Source organism: Monodelphis domestica, chromosome 1, assembly GCF_027887165.1.
Source record: "Monodelphis domestica isolate mMonDom1 chromosome 1, mMonDom1.pri, whole genome shotgun sequence".
In the NCBI taxonomy this organism is placed as follows: Eukaryota; Metazoa; Chordata; class Mammalia; order Didelphimorphia; family Didelphidae; genus Monodelphis; species Monodelphis domestica.
Window position 1 is genome coordinate 164397539 of NC_077227.1, and position 21021 is coordinate 164418559.

At 36.9% G+C, this 21021-nt stretch overlaps 1 protein-coding gene across 1 annotated transcript in view; it reads left to right on the forward strand.

Moving 5' to 3' along the window:
• Positions 1-21021, forward strand: part of THSD4 (thrombospondin type 1 domain containing 4) — a 995684-nt gene that overhangs the window by 171177 nt on the left and 803486 nt on the right. The window contains exon 4 of the mRNA XM_007479653.3: positions 414-853. Within this exon, the coding sequence (XP_007479715.2) occupies positions 414-853 (440 nt within the window). The remainder of the gene's footprint in view (positions 1-413; positions 854-21021) is intronic.

The window sequence follows — 21021 nt, forward strand, 5'->3', positions numbered from 1 at the left end:
TCATTACACTATGTTCCCCCAAATATGAATATACACAGCTGGGGAAGTCTGCACAATGTAATTCTGGCTTCCCATGACTTTGAAATATAGAACTTCCACATCTTCACTCCAACCTTCACAGAGTAGAGAGCTCTGAAAATGTGATATACTGTAGATATTGTAAGGCTTTTGTGCTGTATTGATCAGTTTTGCTAATGTTTTTCTCTTCTTTTTCTCCTTTAAAATATTATTGGTTATGTGGGTTGGCTATCTGGGATAGTAAGGGAAAGGAACATTGGGGAAAATCTTTGGCACTGTAGAAAACTTTTTAAAAAATCAATTAAAAAAAGGACTTTTAAGAAAGCAAAAAGACATTGGGTTTCTCTTTTAATTATTGGATATATTTATCTTAATTTATCCATTTTTCTTCTTAGGTTCCTCAAAGGATAGAAGAGTCCACTAATGCTTCAGATGACAGTAATGAGGGCATCCCAGGAGTCTGGGGTGCTTGGGGTCCTTGGTCAGCCTGTTCGAGGACATGCAGTGGAGGTGTGATGGAGCAGACACGACCTTGTCTTCCTAGTACTTACCGCCTGAGAGGTTACCATAGGCCTGGGGCTCCATTCCCAGCTTCCGAAAGGGCTCTCTCTTACCACTGGGCCCACCTCCACGAAGACTCAGGAAGTCCATACTCCAGCCATGTCATCTCTGCCATCCGCAACTCTGTGCCCCTCCATAGAACCCAAGATCAGAGAGCAGGTCTGCAGTCTTCAGCTACTTTTGGGGACCGGAATGATAGCCATCTAAACCAAGGGATCTTGAGGGGCAGCCGACATTCTCACTCTCGAGGGAGGGAACCAAAATCTGAGAGAAGGTACTCTTTCTGCATACTTTGTTCCCAAAACTAATCCCATCTTGCTGATATCTTACTAATAGCTCATAACTTTTTGTGTAATAGATTTTTTTGTTGCTGTTCTAGACCTGTGCTTCCATGGATGTAGGGAGATCTGGAGAAAATTCCCTTTAGCAATGATTGTCAAATATCCTGCAATTTATAGTTTGAGGGAGTTGCCTGAGGCATGCAGAGGTGAAGGGACTTGCAAAGGGTTACACAGCTACTATGTCCCATAGGGAGGACTTTATCCCTAGTCTTCCTGATTCCAAAATCTGATTACGAGCTAGCTATCACTCCATACTTCCTTTTAATCATCCAACAACCAATAAGCCTTTTTTATGGATTTATTATGAGCTAGTCACTATGCTTACTGTTGGAGATGCTAAAGAAACAGATGAAATAGTTTCTGCTTTCAAAATATACTGTATTCAAAGAGGAGAAACTGTGTATAGGGAGGGTGCTCTGGTAATGGGGAAATCAGGAACGATGTCTTATAAAAGATACATTTTAGCTGGGTTTCTAGGGCTAGGGGAAGGAGGAGGTGAGGTACAACCTGCACAAAGGCATAGTTATGAGAGATATAATTCTATGTATGAGGGATAACAAGTAGTGCCTGAAGGGGAGGGAAGCAATGAGATTAAGGGAGACTGACACACAAAGTTCTAAGCACATTAAATTTATTTATACTTGCTAGTCTTACCAAGAAATTAAACGTGCTTAGAACTTTGTGTCTTAGTTTACCTTAATTTCAACAGCCATGGGAGTAATGTATAATTAAATAAGCTGGTGCCAGATCATAAAGGGCTGTAAATTCCAAAGAAAGATTTTTCTACTTGATTCTAGAAGTAATGGAGAGCCAAGGGAACTTCAGAAGCAGAAGAATAACATGTTCATACCAATGCTTTTGGAATATTGTTTTGGCAGATGTGTGGAGTATGAATTAGAAAAAGGAAAGACTGGAGAAATTAAGGTGACAATTGTAGTGGTCCAGGCAAGAGGTAATGCGTAGTGCAGGGATCTTACAAGTAAGAGAAGTTGACAGATGTAAGGGAAATTGTGAAGGGAGCATTAGGAAACTTATCTGAAGGCTTTGACACTGTGGATCCCCTTCACCTTGATATTCTCTTTTCTCTTGGTTGTTGTGATGACACTATTGTACCCTGATACTCCTCCAACCTATCTCATCACTCAGTTTCTTTTACAGGACCTTTATCCAGGCCAACTTCCCACTAACCCTGGGTGTCTAACGAGGCTTCATTCTCAGCTCTTCTTCCTTCTTCATCTTTACTGTTTCACTTGGTGATCTCATTACTCATGTATATTCAATTAGCCTCTCTATGCTGATGATTCTCAAAAGTATTTATTCAGTTCTAATCTAGCTGCTGGCATTTAGTCTTATATCTCCAACTGTCTGTTGGATATCTTCAACTGTATGGCACAGTGGATAGAGTGCTGAACCTGGAGCCAGAAAGATTTTAGTTCAAATTTAGTCTCCAACATTTACTAGCTGTGTGACCCTGGACAAGTTCCTTAACCCTTAGTTTGCCTCAGTTTACTAATCTGTAAAATGGATTTAATGATTGTACTCACCTTCTAGGGTTGTTGTGAGGATCAGATGAGGGAATTGCAAAGTGCTTGGCAATGTTCCCTGCATATTGTAAGTGCTACAAAATATTAGTTATTATTATTATTTTCCTAATCCTATTTGCCTTAGTTTTCTCATCTGTCAGAAGAACTGGAAAAGTAATGACAAATCACTCTAGTATCTTTGACAAGAAAACCCCAAATGGGTTCACAAAGAACTGAACATAACTGAAAACAAAAAATCCAACTGAACAACAGAAACAACATTATTTACCCCTCCCCTAACTCTTCCACCTTCTTATTACTGTTGAAGGTACCACCATCTTTCTAGTCTTCTAGCTTCACACCAAGGTGTTGTCTTTGACTCCTAACTATCTCTCATGCTCTTCTCCCCATATCCACTTTCTTGTCAAGATCTATTGATTTTTACTTTTGTGTCATCTTTTACATCTGTATGCCTCCTTTCTTTCCTCTAACACTGATGCCCGTCTGGTATAAACTTTCATCACCTCATGCCTATACTGTTGCTTGGTATCTTCACCACAACTCCATCCATTCTCCATTCATCTGTCAAAGTGATAAGCTTAAAGTAACCCCCCCAACCCAATGGCTCCCTATCTTTCAGGATCAAATATCAAGTCCTGTTTGGAGGTCAAAGCCTTTAGAACATTCCCCCCTCTCTTACTCCCTTTCCCCCAGCCTTTGCAGTCTTCTTACATTCCCTCATATATTCTGCAATCCAGTGACACTGACCTCTTTGTTGTTTCCTGAGCAAGACACACTCCTTCTGTTAGTCCTGGTCACTTTTACTGGTTGTTCTCCATGCCTGGAATACTCTCCCACCTCATCTCTGATTCCTGGCTTCCCTGGATTGCTTCACATCCCAGCTAAAATCTCACCTTTTCCAGCAAGCCTTCCTTGATTCCCCTTAGTGCCTTCTTTCTGCTGATTAGCTTCCTTGTACAGAATTGTTTGCATGTTATCTCTCCCATTAGTCCGTGAACTTCTTGAGAGCAGGGACTGCCTTTGCCCTTCTATCCTTACCACATAGCACAGTGGTACATTCATAGTAGCCCTTTAATAACTGCTCATTGATGACTTGATAACTAATTGGTGATGGGGAGATAGTGGCAAAACAGGATAAATAATTGAGGATAACTCTGAAAGTGGGTATTTGGGTGACTAGAAAGAAGGTGGTGTCCTTTATAGAAATATGGAAATTCAGAAGAAGGGTGAGTTTTTGGGAAAGATACTAAGTTCTGTTTTGGATAGATTGAGTTTAATATGAGCTTATGGACATCTATTTAGAAATATCTGTTAAAGAATAAGATTTTTCAATTGTTTATTTGGATTTATGTTTTGGGGTTTTGGTTTTATAAGATTACTCACAAAAATGAACAATATGGAAAAAATAAAATTAATAAAATTAAAAAATTAGAAATATCTGGTAGGCTTTTGGTGATATGAGAGTGGATCTTGAGAGAGAATAGGGATGAATATATAATCTGGGAATCATCTGCATAGAGATAATTGAATCCATGGGAACTGATGAACTCACCAAGAGAGAGAGTATAGAGATAACACATTATTAGTGGTTAGTACTATATCTCCTCAGTAAAGAGTGTGCCAAGTTCTTATTATTCCCAAATGGCTTGGGCAGACTTCAGGGATGTCTTGAATACTTCACTTGTTCTACTGGCTATGAGCCTCAGTATGTAGGGTTTTGAACCCCAGGGTGGGGGTGATGGAGGTTGACCTGTTGCTTGGATTTGTAAACTATGCTTTAATACTTCTCTTTTCATCTTTTGATTTATTCTCATGGTCATTGGAAATGTTACTGCCAGTTTTCTGTTATAAATAATCTTCAAAGTCAGACAAATTCTTCATTTGTTAGGGCTTGAGAAAAAGTTTCTTGGGGCAACATGTCTTTTCTTTTCCTGTCCACTGAAATTCCAAGAGTAGGGTATACTTTGGGTCACTAGGTGAATGTCTGGTATTAGCCATCCCTGGTCCTGAAGGAAACTGGGGATTCTCAGAGAAGCAAGTATATTCTAGGCTTGGGAAGCAGCTTATGTAGAAGTTCAGGGGTGGAGAGATGCCAATATCGTGTGTGAGGAACAGCAAGAAGGTCACTTTGGCTGACTTGTAGAGTGCACGGAGCAGAGAAATGTACAATAAGACTGGAAAGGAAGATTGGAGCCAGATTTTCAAGATTCTGAAGGACTTTTCAAAGAATGGAGGAGTTTGTATTTGCTCCAAGAGGTAATAGGGATACACTGATGTTTACTGACTATTGAACTTATACAATAAGCCCTTTTCTTTATGAATTTAACTTTGGTATTGCTGTAAACCATTCATTGGAGTACTGTTAGTGGAGCTGTGAACCGATCCAATAATTTTGGAGAACAATTTGAAATTACACCCAGAGAGTTATAAAACTTTAATACCCTTAGATCCCAGCAATACCATTATACCATTGCTGGGTCTATTTCCCATAGAGATCAGGGAAAAAGGAAAAGAATCCATATGTTCTAATATATTTAAAGCAGCTCTCTTTGTGGTGGTAAAGAATTGGCAATTGAAGGGAAGCCCATCAATTGGGAAGTGGCTAAACAAATTATGGCATGTGATCATAATAGAATACTACTGCACAATAAGAAATGATCAACAAATTGATTTTTTTTTAAAACCTGGAAAGAACTATATGAGGTAATAAACAGTGAAAGGAGTAGAACCCAGAGAACATTTTACTCAGCCTTAGGACTAATACTAGAAGAATAAAATTATTATGTTGCTTTAGAAAGTGAACAGAAAGATAGAACATGAAATAATTAATTTTTATGAATATGATGAACTCCATGATACTCTCCTGTGTGATGTGAGGAGTATGGGGAGGAATAGAGACACTAGCGGATGGGATCTATTATGTAGTTATGAAGGAAAGTAAATTAAACAGATAAAATATCTATGATTTCATTTGTGTAACATCTTTTTCTTTGTATTCAGAAATGCTTGTTTTCTTTGGATTTGTAAACATTTGCAATAATAAAAACAAAACAAAACAAAAACAGTGAATTGCAGAGAAGATTCTACTTCTGTCTATCAAGACTATAAATTTAACTATCAAAGTGATCTTTCTGAAACATGTTTCCTTGCTATTCACTAAACTTCCACAGTCCTCTTATTACTTCCAGGATCAAATCTAAAATCCTTTGCTTAGCTTTTAAAGCCCTTTATAAACTCAGCCCTTTCTAATTTTCCAGTTTGGTTGTACTTTACTTTCCAATTTTGTTGTAGTTAAAATTTTAAAACTTTTTAACAGATCTTTATTTTTGTATTGTATTTGCTACGCAGTGTTTGAAATCTTAAAAAAATACTTTTTATACATACTTTATAATCTAGTAAGATAGGCCTTCTTATTGTTCCTTGTACACAATTCCCCCTCCATCTCGCTATTTCCCAATTCCATATTTTTCACAGATTGTCTCTCCTCCTTGGAATATTCCCTCTCCTTACTTCTGCCTCCTGACTTCACTAGTTCCTTTTAGGTCTCAGCAAAAATCCTACCTTCTGCAATAAGCCATTCTTTTTTTTTTTAAACCCTTACCTTCCGTCTTGGAGTCAATACTGTGTATTGGCTCCAAGGCAGAAGAGTGGTAAGGGCTAGGCAATGGGGGTCAAGTGACTTGCCCAGGGTCACACAGCTAGGAAGTGGCTGAGGTCGGATTTGAACCTAGGACCTCCCTTCTCTAGGCCTGGTTCTCAATCCACTGAGCTACCCAGCTGCCCCCAATAAGCCATTCTTAATGAGATTAAGTTTAGTTTATATTTTATGCATATTGTTTGTACATAGCTATTTGCATGCTGCTCTTCCACCTCCTTGACCCATTAGAATGTGAACTTCTTGAGGGCAGGGTCTATTCCCCCCCACTCCCTTTTTCAACAATAGCCCTTGGTACAGTGCCCAGCACTTTGTCATCATTTAATAAATGCTTTCTGACTTAGTGATCTTCTCTATCTTCCTTTGATCAGTCGTGGAGGCAGTGGTGTGAGTAGAGACCAGAATAAGGGTGAGGGTTAGAATAAAGTCACTATATACAGAAGAACTGTGTAAGGAAGAGACTCTGGATCTCATCCTGATCCCCACAGACTTTTATTTTTGCAATTTCTTCCTAATTTTCTTGCTAGTGGGGACTTTTCTCCCCTTAATTTAATAATGGGAGGTACAGTTACTGTTTACTATGAAATTACAAGTTTTTAATCATCCTCTTCCACTTTGACAGCACCAGCTGAAACAATCCAAATATTAGTGTAAAGACTAGTACTGGAGCTAGTTTCCTTGATTTTTTTAGGTTGATGAAGATAGCATTTGCTTATATTTTACATTCACTCGGAACATGCACAGCATATGTGACCCAAAGAGAATATCAGGATGTTCTTTGGATAGCTGCCTATTTTACTGCCAGGTTTAAGTTAGGAGCTTTGGATAAAGGCTTTTAGATGGTCTGAATAAAATGCCTCATTTATTAGGAGAGTTTTGTGTATTTTATGGTATTATTTAATAAAGGAAATTTGTTAAACCAATATTTCTTGGGTTCCTATTAGGAATTAATTGCTGTGGTGGATATAAAGATAAAAATATGTAGTTCATACTTTCAAGAGAATTAAAATTGATTGAAAGATTATATGTACACAGATAAGTATAAAAGGCAGTATAATTATTTTAAGAGAAGTATAAATTGTTCAGAGTTCAGAGGAGAGCTAGATGATCAGGAAAGGAGAAGATGGAATTTGAGTTGAAATTTGAAGGATGTGTATGTAGGATTTTGACAATGGGATGATGGGGGATCATAAAGTTGAAAAGTTTGACATGAATTCTTAACATTATTAGCCCCTGTTGGTACATTTGTTTTGATTAACTCTTTCAAACTGGGAAACCTCCTAGATGTCTAACATCATGGTAGGCATTGGGCATAGCACAAAAAGAATAAAAGACATAATTCTTACTCTCAAGGAGTTGTCAATTCTCATGTGGAAAAGTGAAAAAGACACAAAGCAAAGAAGCCAACAATATGTGTTGCAGTACTAATCCATGATACGGATGAATATCATAGTAAAGAAGGAAGGAAGGAAAGAAAAAAGGAAGGAAAGAAAGAAAAAAAGGAAGGAAGGAAGAAACATAAAATTCAAAAAGAAAAAGAAAGAAAGATGGAGGAAGGGAAGGAGGAAAGAAGGGAGAAAGGAATTTTTAAATTAAATATGTACTTTGTGCAAAGCATTGTGTAAGCACTTTTAAAATTTTCACAACAACCCTGGGAGGTAGATATGATTATTATTATCATCATCCTCATTTTATAGTTGAGGAAACTGAGGCATTTAATGCAATTAAATGGTTTGCCCAGGACACTTAGCTAGGGATTTGAATTCAGTTCTTTCTGATTCCAGGCATAATGCTCTATCCATCATACCATTTCCTGCCTCAACACAATTTTAATACAATTGAAAAGTTAAGACAACACATCATGGATACTAGAGAGGTCAGCAAAAGTTTCCTAAAAGAGGCCAAACTTGAGTAGGACAGTGATTAATGATTAGAATTAGAAATAGAAATAGAATGAGCACTCAAGGTAATTAGATTAGTTAGGAGGCTACTTGAGGAAGCTTAGTGCCATCTTGGATAAAGTATTGGTTGAACTTTGAGTCAGGAAAATATGACTTCAAGCCATTTCTTGGAAATTTACTAGCAGTTTGACCTTGACTTGACCCCTCTGTCTCAGTTTCCTCATCTATAAAATGGAGATAATAAAATCATCTATCTTTTAGGGAGACTGATGTTCAGAAGAGGTACTGTATATAAAATATATTATAAACTGTAAAGTGCTCTATAAGTGTTGGCTGCCATCTTCTTCTTCTTCATCATCATCATCATCATAATTTGTCAGCATCCAGAAAGGAGATCAGAAGGGCTGGGAATGGAGACCCACTAGATTGTGGCAAGCAATCTGGGAAGGTGTCAGTTGGGTATAATGGGGAGAAGTCTAGACAAGTTGTCAAGTGACTTAAATAGTGATTTCCATTTGTAGTAGTTATGTGGAATGTTATAATTACAATATGCTTGTAATTCTGTTTTTGAGAACATGCCCAGTACCAAGAGCTCTGTGGCTTTTTAAAGCAACATTTGCAGTGGCATCATGCAGAGCTCTGGAGGCCACTTTAATTCCATGTTCCAAGCCTGAAGCTTACCAACTTTAAGCAACTTAATAATAATATATGTTAATATATTAATAATAATAATAAAAATCACAATAAGCGATAGACAAATTATGACTTAAAGTTTTAGCATTATTTTATTTTTATTTAATAATTTTATCCCACTTTCCAAGTTACTGGAGTATTTTGATGTAACAAATAAATAAATTTAGATTTTAAAAAGGTAGGGGACAAGTCCTGTGAGCTTTGTTGTTCAGTCATTTCAGTTGTATTCAACTTCATGACCCCTTTTGGTTCAGAGCAAAGAAACTGGAGTGGTTTGCTATTTCCTTCTCTAGCTCATTTTATGGATGAGGGAACTGAGTCAAACAGGGCTAAGTAATTTGCCCAGGATTACACAGCCAGTGTTTTAGGCCAGATTTGAATTCATGAAGATGAGTCTTTCTGATTCCAAGCTTAATGCTTTATCCACTGTGCCACCTGGTGCTTTATCCTAGCCCAGGAACTATAGCTGTAAGGTAAGAAAACTGAGTGCATCAGAATTCTTCTCTCTGAATGAGGCAGCGTACCTTAGTGGAAGAAGTCTTGAATTTGGGGTCAAAGGACCTGGGTTTGTGTCCTGGGTCTAGTGTTTGCCTCCAGCTGACCTTGAGTACATCACAGTTTCTTTAGGCTTCAGTTTGGTCAAATGCAAGCATTAGAAGTAATGACCTCAAAGGCCCTTTCCAGATGGATTCTGTGATCCTGCAGGCATTGTCACCTTCTGAGTGGTCATTACCTTGGCATATTTATGCTTCCATTTTGCTGGCATTTTTCAAAACATTTTTGAAGTTCCTGCTTCTTGGGCCTCTGTGGCACATTGTTTTGAACCATTCACAAACACAAAAGAATATCACAAATCCTTGTGTTTTGAGGGTGGAGTTGATTTTATTTTTGGAAATAACCAAATGTCATCTGGAGGCAAATTGAAACTGAGTCTGGAGAATAAAATATAGTTATATTTAGAGGTGGAAAAAAATTAGAGGAGTTTAGGCCTCATAACCTTGATCTTCATGAAGGAGATTGTCTGCTGAGAGTAAAGAAGAAATGCTGTATCTTTCATTGTCTATTAAGAGTTTTAACATTTATATACATTTGAAACAGATTTTTATGGATATCATTAAAAAACATTAATTAAGCACCTATTATGTGCCACACCCCTCTCAAGGAGCTTACAATCCAATGAGAGGTGGCATATTTTGTTTTTAGATTTACCACATTTCCTCTCTGTCTGTCTGTCTTTCTCCAGCTTTCCAGTCATCTCTATAAGAATTTTTTTAAAGAGAAAGAGAAAAACAATTCTTCAAAACACAATAAACACAATGAAAAAAATATAACATTGCATTAAATGTTTCAGACCTGTGGTCCTCATATCTGCAAAGAAAAAGGAAAAGATGTTGCCTTGAAACTTGTCTTTGAGATTAAGCTTGCTATTTATAATGAGTAATTTTCATTTTGGTACTTTGTGACTGTTGCTGTGCATTTATATCATTGTAGTCATTGCAAAAATCATTTTTTCATAAAACAACAGTAATTGAGCTAGATTCCATACGTTATCTCACCATTCATTTACCTATATTTAGAGTCAGACCATGGAACCTATATTACCTACAGAGACCTCCTGGGCCAGCTGGGAACAAGTACCAAATTATAGGCATAATGTCTAGTAGGAACTAACTGACCTCTAAGTCAAGTCAAGTCAATATACACTTAATAAACACTTTTGTGTCAAACAAAAACACGTCTTACAAATTTACCCTAATTTCATTAGTCGAGCAGTCAACCAGCACACAATAAAATCCTTCTGTGTTTCAGGCTTGGGACAGTGACAGAAGAATTGGAGTTAGAGAGTTCTTTTAAGCTCAGGATTATGAAATATGCCTTCTCTCTTAAAAATCAATATGCCTTTCTTCTGTCCCATTCATACGACCAGTTCTTTGATAGAGACTAAATTAACCATGAGGGTTTAGAACAGCTATTTTATAATTTTCATGTATTTCCATGTATTCACTGCTGCCTTGGATCCAAAATCCAAGGTATGTCTTGTAACCCCTCAGACTAAGGAGTAGATTCATTCCAGAGAGTGATAGTCAGGCTTCTTCCTGCCTTCTCTGAAATTTTAAATATTTATGATAAATTTGACAGTGGTACCAAGTTGATCCATCCTTTCTTCCTACTTACAAGTAGATGGGAGCTCTGCAGGGCACAAATATACTGAAGTTGCAGAATGCATGTTGATCCATAAGTCTTGATTCTCAGCTTCTGCTTTGGTAGGTAATACCATTTAAAAGGATAATTAGGAAATAAAAAAGCAAAGAAAGCAAAAATACAGCTTTCCCTCTGCCTACCTCTACCACCAACCCAGCACCAACCCATATTATTCTTTAGGAAACATGGTACTAATCAGAGGTACTGACTAATGAGGAAGACAATGAGCTTCCTTCCTATTCTTCTCCTCCACTAGTTGGGAAGAATCATGATGAGCACTATTTGTTATATTATCTTGTTGACACACCACTATGTAATCTAAGGTGACCAGAGTGGATGGCCAGAGACAACAGTTCCCATTCAAATTTTTAAACATAATTTTGGATCCTTATTAATTTTACTCACTTTACTTACAGTAGCAGTGAAAAAATGGATTCCAAGGCCTTTTTAGACATCAGTTTGATGATGATGATGATGTATGTGTATGTCCTGAGATTTTGTCTTCTGGGCTATTTGAAGATTTTTTAAAATCAGTTCTTACAAATCAGATTTTCATTTGTTTCAGTCTCTGCATTTCTGTTTTTATTTGTCCAGTTCCTCTTTATTTATTTATCTAGTGATTTAGTTTGTTTGCTTTTGCTAAAATTTTTCTCATTTTTTCGCTTGTGGATAGAGCACCAGGTTTGGGGTTGAAAGATCTGGTTTCTGGTCACTGCTTAGACCACTTGGCAGCAAATCTTAGTACTGGCACAGAAACAAATGCTGGGCTATAACCATGGTTTATTGGGTGATTCAGAAAAGAAAATGAATATGAGTGTCTCAGAAACTACAGTGCCAAGTGAATGAAAGGTATCTTTTGATTATTATTAATAATGTTTTAAAATTATACTACTTATTTTTTAAACTATTAACTTCCATCTAAGAATCAGTACTATATATTGGTTTCAAGGCAGAAGAGTGGTAAGGGCTAGGCAATGAGGGTTAAGGGACTTGCCCAGGGTCACACAGCTAGGAAGTGTCTAAGGCCACATTTGAACTCAGGACCTCTCATCTCTAGGCCTGGCTCTCAAAACACTGAACCATCAAGCCACCCTGATATTATTTATTTTTAAATGATAGTAAGGTTTCAGAGCCTGTTTTCATGCTATTTCCTCCTAGGTAAAAGTTTCATTTAGAGAATCAGTGGTTTTAAAACATCTGAAATGGCACCTACTACATGCATTGGACAAATAATTCCATGTATTCCCTCCCTGGGAAAACAACATTGGATGCCATGCAGGGGTCATTTGTTTTTTCAACTCCTCCTTTCCTGTCCATTTTCCTGCTGGCTTTTTACATTTCATCATTAATAATTCTGAAGCAATCTGTTTTTTCTTTCCCTGAGGCCTCCTGAGAAGAGAAGGCATGTTTATGTCTCTGAAAGTGGAAACTGGCCATTAATTAAATGCCACAAAAACTACACACGTTATTTCCTGATCCCTTGTTGACCCTTTAGGAGTCAGGTTACAGAACAGCAATGACCACATGGCATTGATCATGGTATACTGGTACTATCAATTGCTCTCCTTGGAAACATTTAAATTCCCTGAATGAATCTTTCATAGAATAACACAGTTAGTTCTGTATTGTAGCACACAGTGCAGGCAGTTTCTGTTAGCAAATACATGTCCTTAGTTTTCTCCTCTGCTCTCCTCTCCTCTCCTTTCCCCTCTCCTTCTCTTCCCTCCCTTCCCTTCCTTCTTCTCTTCTCTTCTCTTCTCTTCTCTTCTCTTCTCTTCTCTTCTCTTCTCTTCTCTTCTCTTCTCTTCTCTTCTCTTCTCTTCTCTTCTCTTCTCTTCTCTTCTCTTCTCTTCTCTTCTCTTCTCTTCTCTCTCTTCTCTTCTCTTCTCTTCTCTTCTCTTCTCTTCTCTTCTCTTCTCTTCTCTTCTCTTCTCTTCTCTTCTCTTCTCTTCTCTTCTCTTCTCTTCTCTTCTCTTTTCTCCCCTTCTTTTTCCTTTCCTCCTCTCTTCTTCTTACTCTTGTTTCTCCTCTCTTTTCCTCTCCCCTTCTCTTTTCTTACCTCCTTTACTTTCTTCTCTCCTCCTTTCCCCTTCTTTTCTCTTCTCATATCTCCTTATTTTTCTTTTCTCCTCTCTACTTCCCACCTCTCTTCTTTTCCCTGCTTCTCCCCTCCTTTTCCCCTATCATCTCTTCTTTTTCTTCCTTCCTAAGCTTCCTGTATTTCTCACTTTTCCGAAGCTATCACTCCATGTAATTAATTCCCAATCACTTGGCTTGTTATATATGCTACCTATGGAAAATAACCAAGTAAATAACATTTTAATGTACTTTGGTTTCTAAATAGGAAAACTTAGATTGCCTTTTTCAACAAGAGGATTTCACACCATAGCAGTGTTTGCTGCTGTGTGCAGTTCTGCCTGTAGGATAGAAGAATTGGAGATACATCAAGGTTTATAAATTACTCTGATCCTAGGCAAGGCTCCAAGAACCCTTGCTCATCCCCACCCCCCTTTTGTTGACTTTCATTAAGCATCAGAAGTATTTAATTAGTTTTCTGAATAGAGATCCCAGTTGCCATAAGAATATTACACAAAAATGCCCTCCAAACCATTTGATACTGAATGTCATATCTGAAAGCATTATATAATGGACTGGGGCAGTTTTTTTTTAATTGGGAGGATTTTTTTTTTATTAAAACCCTTGCCTTCTGTCTTGGAATCAATACTGTGTATTGGCCAAGGCAGAAGAGTGGTAAGGGCTAGGCAATGAGGGTCAAGTGACTTGCTCAGGGTCACACAGCTGGGAAGTATCTGAGGCCAAATTTGAACCTAGGACCTCCCATCTCTAGGCCTGGCTCTCAATCCCCTGAGCTACCCAGCTGCCCCCTAATTGGGAGGATTTTTAACTTTATTTCCAGTCTTCTTTTGTGGATTCTCTTTCAAGAGGGCAAAGCCTCAGCTGGTGAAGAAATGAGAGATGGTTTAACCTCTTCTGTCATCCATAGAGCTGTCTTGCTAACAATCAGAAGATGAAAGTTTCTCTATCCAAAAAAACCAGGCCTCTGGGTCTTTGCCTTTCCTCCATACTTCCTTTCTTTTTTGGCACCTTTTTTACATCCTTCCTCATTGCTATCCAGTGCCTCTGATGGTTCACATGCATGCCTCAATCTTAAAATCACGTGAGGGAATCTTGAGGGACAAGTTCTAGACAGTGCTAATTTAGAAAAAAAGTAATTTCATGTTGCCCAGTTTGCTTGGCACAAGTTCAAGGGAAAAAAAAAGAGGCATTCTTTGTCAGCACTTCCATTTTAGCTCAAAGGCTATTCTTATAGGTTCTGGCTCTTGGGATTATGTTTCTGCTGGCACTAGTTGACCCTATTTTCCACTCTCCAGGTCAAGCTGCTGCCCCTTCACTTCTGTTCTTTGTAGACTAAAGATAAAGATAGAGACTCATATTTTTATGGTTTTAATGTCAACGAAGCTCTTTTCTTCCACGATTCTGGGAGGTAGTGGTTAGGGTTGGGATCTGTGATCTTTTTCTGTGTAGGGGAATCCCACTATTAAAATTCCCTCCATTGATGCAATTGGGCAACTCATCTGGAGTTTAGAGAGTTACCTGAGAGGTTAAATGATTTTCATTTTGTTAATTTAGTATTTTTTTCTTTTAACAAAAAAAATATTTTCTTCCTTTTATCTTCACTTTCACCCTTCCTCCTCTCCCATTGGGGTGGGGTCAGGAAAAAAAAAAAGCTCTTGGAACACATATGCATGGTCAAGCAAAACCAATTCTCTCATTAACCATGTCCAAAGAATATATGACTCATTCTGCACTCTGAGCCCATTACCTCTCTGCCAGGGTGGAGAGCATGCTTCATCCTTGGTTCTCCAGAATCATGGTTGGTCACTGTATTGGCTTTCTCATGGTTTTTACTAGTGTATGTCAAAAGCAGGGCTTCAAATCATGTTTTCCTGACTTCAAGGCTGCTCCTCTGTCCACTTTGCCTTTTTGTCTGTTGAAGTGGTTAAGATGAATATCAGCATTCTTTTTTTTAAATTGAAAGTAGGTTACTTTCACACACCTGTTACATGTCCCTAAGTTTGACTCTCTTCGATAGTTCAAGGCACTTTCTATTCTATCACTGGACAAGTCCCTTAACCTCTGTCTCAGTTTTGTCACCTGTAAAATGGGGTTAATAACAGCCCTGCATTCCTGGGTTTTTCTGAAGATCAAATGAGATAACATTTTCAGAGCTCTAAGAACAGTGCCTAGCACATAGGAGCCGCTTAATAAATGCTTATTTTCTTCTTTCGTTTTCCATTCTTCTTCCAAACATCTTATATTTTTAGAAATTCTTGGGGGTTAAGAAAAAATGGACTAAACATGTCTTCTTGGTTTTCCCTACCCTTTATGATCACGAGATTTAGAGGAAGAAGGGTCCTTAGAAGTCATGTAGTCCATCCTCTCATTTTATAGATGAGGACACTGAAAACCAGAGAGAGCAAGTGATTGTTGTAAGGGCACACAGATTTTAAGCCTCTGGAACATAATAAGTGCTTGTTGATTGTTGAAAGAAGCCACGTTGGTATTTGAGTATTTGACTATTTGTTAAGAAAACTATGGAACAATTAATTGCTTGTTCATGTACCCAGAATAGAGTGAGTTCTTCATGGTCTAACTCCTGGAAATCTATACCTATATCTGGGAGTATAAATACCTCCTATCATTCTGTAGTTCCTCTAGTACAGGAGCTCTTAACATTTTTTGTGATAGAAGTGAAAACTTTGGCAGTGAAATCTCTGGACTCTCTTCTCAGAATAAAGTTGTTAGATGGAGAGAATAAGATATATAAGATTACAATGGAAACCAATAAATAGTAAAATAAAAGATACAACTTTTTCCTATTCAAATTCACAGGCTCTCCCCACTGCCCCTGAAATCTATCTTAGGTTAAGAATCCTTGCTCTACAAAGATAGATATTCTTCAATTTTTCAGTGGCCACTTTTGATGTTTCATCTTCTCCTTTTAATTCCTCTTAAAATGGACATCATTGAAGGATGTTGGATGGCTTTGTGGTCTGCAGACAGAAAACAACTTGCAGTTCTGACTCGAACTCAGCAGAACCTACATTCACTAGGTCTGACTCCAAAATAGGAGATTATTCAAAGAATGGCTGCTAAATGAGCAGTTTAATTGTCTCAGTTAATTTAAAAACTTCCTTCCTGGATAGTTATTGACAGTGGCCTTCCTAAACACTTTTCTTGCAAGAGGTTGATCAGCCCCATCTTCTTCCCTCCATCCCCATTTTCATGCATAATCGTGCTTACTAATGAAACCAATAAGAGGATTTTTTGTTAGGAGGGATGTGAACTTCATTACAATCCATAGATACATGAAGATGTCAACCCATTTGTTGTTTTGGAAAGACCTTGATATTATGGAAGACACATCAACAAGAGACCTTGGATGTTGAAAACCCTGGAGAGACCTACATATGTTATCTTAATGGTGGTTCTCCCCTTTTGCAGGCACAAAATGGTTTTTAATTTCAGCTTGATCCTTCTTATGTGCAACAAAGGATCATAGAATTTTAGAGTTGAAAGATCCTCTTCAATCATTTTATTCATCTCATACCTGAAAAAAAGAAGCTAGAGCATAATACATTTGACAAGAATCCCACCTCTCTTTGATGACTTTCAAGGAGAAAGAATTTGCTACTTCCAAAAGCTGTACCTCTAGTTGTCAAAAAGTGTTCACATACACAAGACCTAAATTTCCCTGTTTATAATTTCCATCCATTGTTCTAGCATTATGACTGGCAAATAATAGGTGCTTAATACATTCTTATTGACTTGACTGATTCCTGGTTCTAACCAATTTGGTCAAAAGAACAAGTCTAATTCCTTTTCTATATGACAGTCCTTTATAAAGTTAAAAACATGTATACATATATATATATATGTATATGTATATATATATATATATACACACATTAGTCTTCTCTTCTCCAATTAACCAGTAAATAATCATTGAGTTGTGTAAGAAACTATGCTAGGCACAGGGATTCAGAGACAAAAATGAGTCTATGTTTTCAAGGAACTTACATTCTTTATGCATGTAAGGGAAAAGAATATACAGCTAAACACTCCAGTTCTTTTGACTGATCTTCACATAATACAGACTCAAAGTCATTCACTGTTGTAAAAGAAAAACAAATACTGGAAAGCAATTGACATTTATTGTTAGATAATCCAAGCCAAATTGACATTTATTGTTAGATAAGTAAGTCATAGTGCCAGGGTCTAGACACACCCAATACTATGGTCTAAGACCCTGAAATGAGGAAATGATTGGTTTTTGCACATTATACAAGAAAGTCAGATTATACAAACTCCCTACAAAAAAGTGAGGTGATCAGCAGAATATTTCTTCTCAGGGTAAACCCAAAGTTTCCCCTTCTAGAAGGTTTCTTTCTTTCAGAAGGTCAGGCTATTTTCTTCATTTTCTTATGGGGGGGGGGAGGGATCATATATCTTTCTATACTATAAATGATAAAAGTTGCCAGGGTTATTTCATAGTTCCAAAGCTAAACAAGATACCACAGTCTTAAGAGTCTGGATATATTCCAAGACATTAAAGACATGTACCAGAGCTTCCTTGTTAAAGGTATTTTACAAAGGCATTTCAAGGCATGTTCTCTTAACAGAGTTATTGATTATTTATTCCCATATACAGTTATTTCAATAAACTAATAACTATGACTATTCCTTACAACTTATCACAAAATTTATTAGGATTACATGCAGAGATTTGTGAGAATTAAAATTATTATACAATAACTCAAGTGTTATATTTATAAAATTGATTAAAATAAAACTAGAGTTAAGAAGGAGCTAGCTGACTTGATGGTGATCTGGAGGTAGAAGAGGAAGAGGGAGGAGCAACAGAAAGTTATATAAGTGTGTTATATACTTTTGTTTTTGCTTGGGCTTTGTCTGAGGGCATGATTGCTACCCTTGCTCATTGTGGTAGAGAGCGGAGAAGAATTCTGGGAAATACAGAAGAACTTCTGGGGGATAAAGTCTAAGGGTTCAATATTCTAATTAATACATTATATAAAGTTATATAGAGACAGAATTCTGAATATAAATGGAAGTTGCTTAATTAGATGATCTTCTATACCATTCATGTCTCTTCTTGAAGCCTTTTGGCTTGTAAATATTTTTCCTAAATCAAGATGCCTAGATCCGAACATGATAGAGCATTAGAGTTTTTAGACATCCTCATAATTCTGGATAAATATTCCTTTCATGGTGGTATTTGCAAATTGCTACTATTTAGTCAGAACTATATAAAATATGGCATGCTCTCACATGTGAGAAACTGATTTTATAAGGTATTTGAGGAAGAAAAGGGCAGCGAGGTGGTACAATGGTTAGAGTACTGGACCTGGAGTCAGACTTATCTTCCTGAGTTTAATTCTGGCCTCAGACCCTTACTAACTGTGTGACCTGAGGCAAGGCACTTAACCCTGTTTACCTCAGTTTCTTCATCTGTAAAATGAGCTATAGAAGAAAATGGAAAATCATTCCATTACCTTTGTCAAGAAAATCCTAAATGGTGTCATAAAAAGTCAAGAGGGCACTACTGATATAGCTGAACAACAAGGGAGAAAAGAACAACATACTGGTCAGAAAGCAGATACACACTAACTACAGCATTTTCAAAGGAATTGGTGCCATCCTTTCAGAGTTAACTGGAAGCAGCATTAATATTAAGACATTGAAGGAAACTTACTTAAAGAATCATAGGGGGGGCAGCTGGGTAGCTCAGTGAATTAAGAGCCAGTCCTAGAGATGGGAGGTCCTAGGTTCAAATCTGGCCTCAGCCACTTCCTAGCTGTGTGACCCTGGGCAAGTCACTTGACCCCCATTGCCTAGCCCTTACCACTCTTCTGCCTTGGAGCCAATACACAGTATTGACTCCAAGATGGAAGGTAAGGGTTTAAAAAAAAAAAAAGAATCATAGGGTTTAGAATTGCAGAAACCTAAATATCATCAGGTCTAATTCCTTATTTTATAGACCAAGAAACAAAGGCTCAGAAATAGAAAGTGAACTGCTTAAAGACTCACAGGTGAGATGAACAAAGTTAAGCTTTAACCAAAATTAACTAAGTACAAATTTAATATTCTCTTTAAATTAGAGATTTTAAATTTGGATCTACAAACTTATATTAAGAATTATTATTTTGATAGCAATTTCATTATAACTGGTTTCCTCTATAATTCTATATAATATATTTTATGCATTTAAAAATGTTCTACCAAGAAACAGCTCCATAGATCTCACCAGACTCTTAAAGTGTCCCAGACATACAATAAGTGTTAAGAACTCCTATTTATTCCATAGACACTATCTTGGCAAATGATAGGATAGTTTAGTTATTTGAAAAGTCATTTGGATATGTACCATTTGCCATGGAGAAAAAGGTATATTCTTTTCTATTTCCAATAAATTTTCTCTATTATTTCTCATATCTAACTTTTCTAAAATTCTCTTCATTTTCTTAACTTCTTTCTTGCTTATTTTTTGGTTAGATTTATCTAGTTCTGAGAGAGAAAAATCAAGGATCTCCAGTAGAATAATTTTATTGTCTCTTTTCTGCTATAACATTTAATTTTTCCTTTTAGAATTTGGATGCTATGCCATTTCATGCATAGTACTTATATGATTATATGCTTAGTGCTTATATTACTTCATTGACTATGGTACATTTTAGCAAGATGTAGTTTCCTTGCTTATCTCTTAATTAGATATACTTTTGTTTTTGCTTGGGCTTTGTCTGAGGGCATGATTGCTACCCTTGCTCTTTTTTTTTTTCCTACTTCAGCTGAAGCATAATGGATTCCGCTCCAGCTCCATTTATTTACTCTGTGTATGTCTTCCTACTTCAAATGTGTTTCTTGTAAATAGCATATTGTAGGATTCTGTTTTTTAATTCACACCATCTGCTTCAATTTTATGGGTGAGTTCATCCCCTTAACATTTATAGTTATAATTACTGAGTGTTTCCCTTCAACTTATTTTCCCATTTTTTCTTCTCTGCCTCTATCTCTGTCTCTCTGTCTCTATTTCTCCTTTCAGCCTTTCCCTACTCACAAATGTTTTGCTTTTGATTACTATGTCCCCTAATCCTCTCTCCTATTTTTTCAGTCACCCTTCTCTCTCCCTGCAATCTACTTTGCTATAGAGTAAGATAGATTTGTAAACCCATCTGAGTGTGTATGTTATTCCCTTTTTAGTCAGTTTTGATAAGAGTAAAATTCAATAACTGATTTAATAAAGTTCAATAGCATTCTCCTGTTTTCTCCTCCACTTTAAAAGCTATTTTGTGTCTCTTTAAGATGAGATAATCCTGCTCAAATACATATAATTATTTCACTTGATATTACAACAACTCTATGAAGTAGATGCTATTATTATCATCCCAATTTTTCAAGGCTGAAAAAAATTAAGTACCTTGCCCAGGTTCACACAGATAGTAAGAATCAGGAGCAGGACCTGGCCCTTTTATGTCAGATCCAGGACCCCTTGATTCCACTGGTAGCTTTCTTTCTACTTTGCCATTTTGCCTTTGGAAAGATAAGTTTCTGATTAAACTCATAATACAATGCAGGCATTAGAAATGATTTTGGGTAAAGTAAAAGTCATACAGGGTCTATGATCATAAGTAGTTACTCAAATATTTATTTCCTTCTTATTTCATAGGATCATAGATTTAAAGCTGGAAATTAATTCTGGAGTCTATATAGTTCAAACTTATTATTTTGCAGATGGAGAAATTCAAATCTGGAGAGCTTTAGCGACTTGCCTAAAGTCAAGAGGGTCAGTAAATTTAGTCCCTCTGACTGTATCTCTATTAATCTATTCACTATACTACTCAACCTCTTCTTTCAGATGAATAAGAAGAATAAAAAATATGATAAAGAATTCCTCAATGACTTGACCTCAGTGGGCTAAAAAGTTCACTCACATTATATCCCAGGTCTGGAGTGGATTCCTCTTTCCCTACCTTCATATGCTGAAATGTCTTTCTTTCAGAACCCAA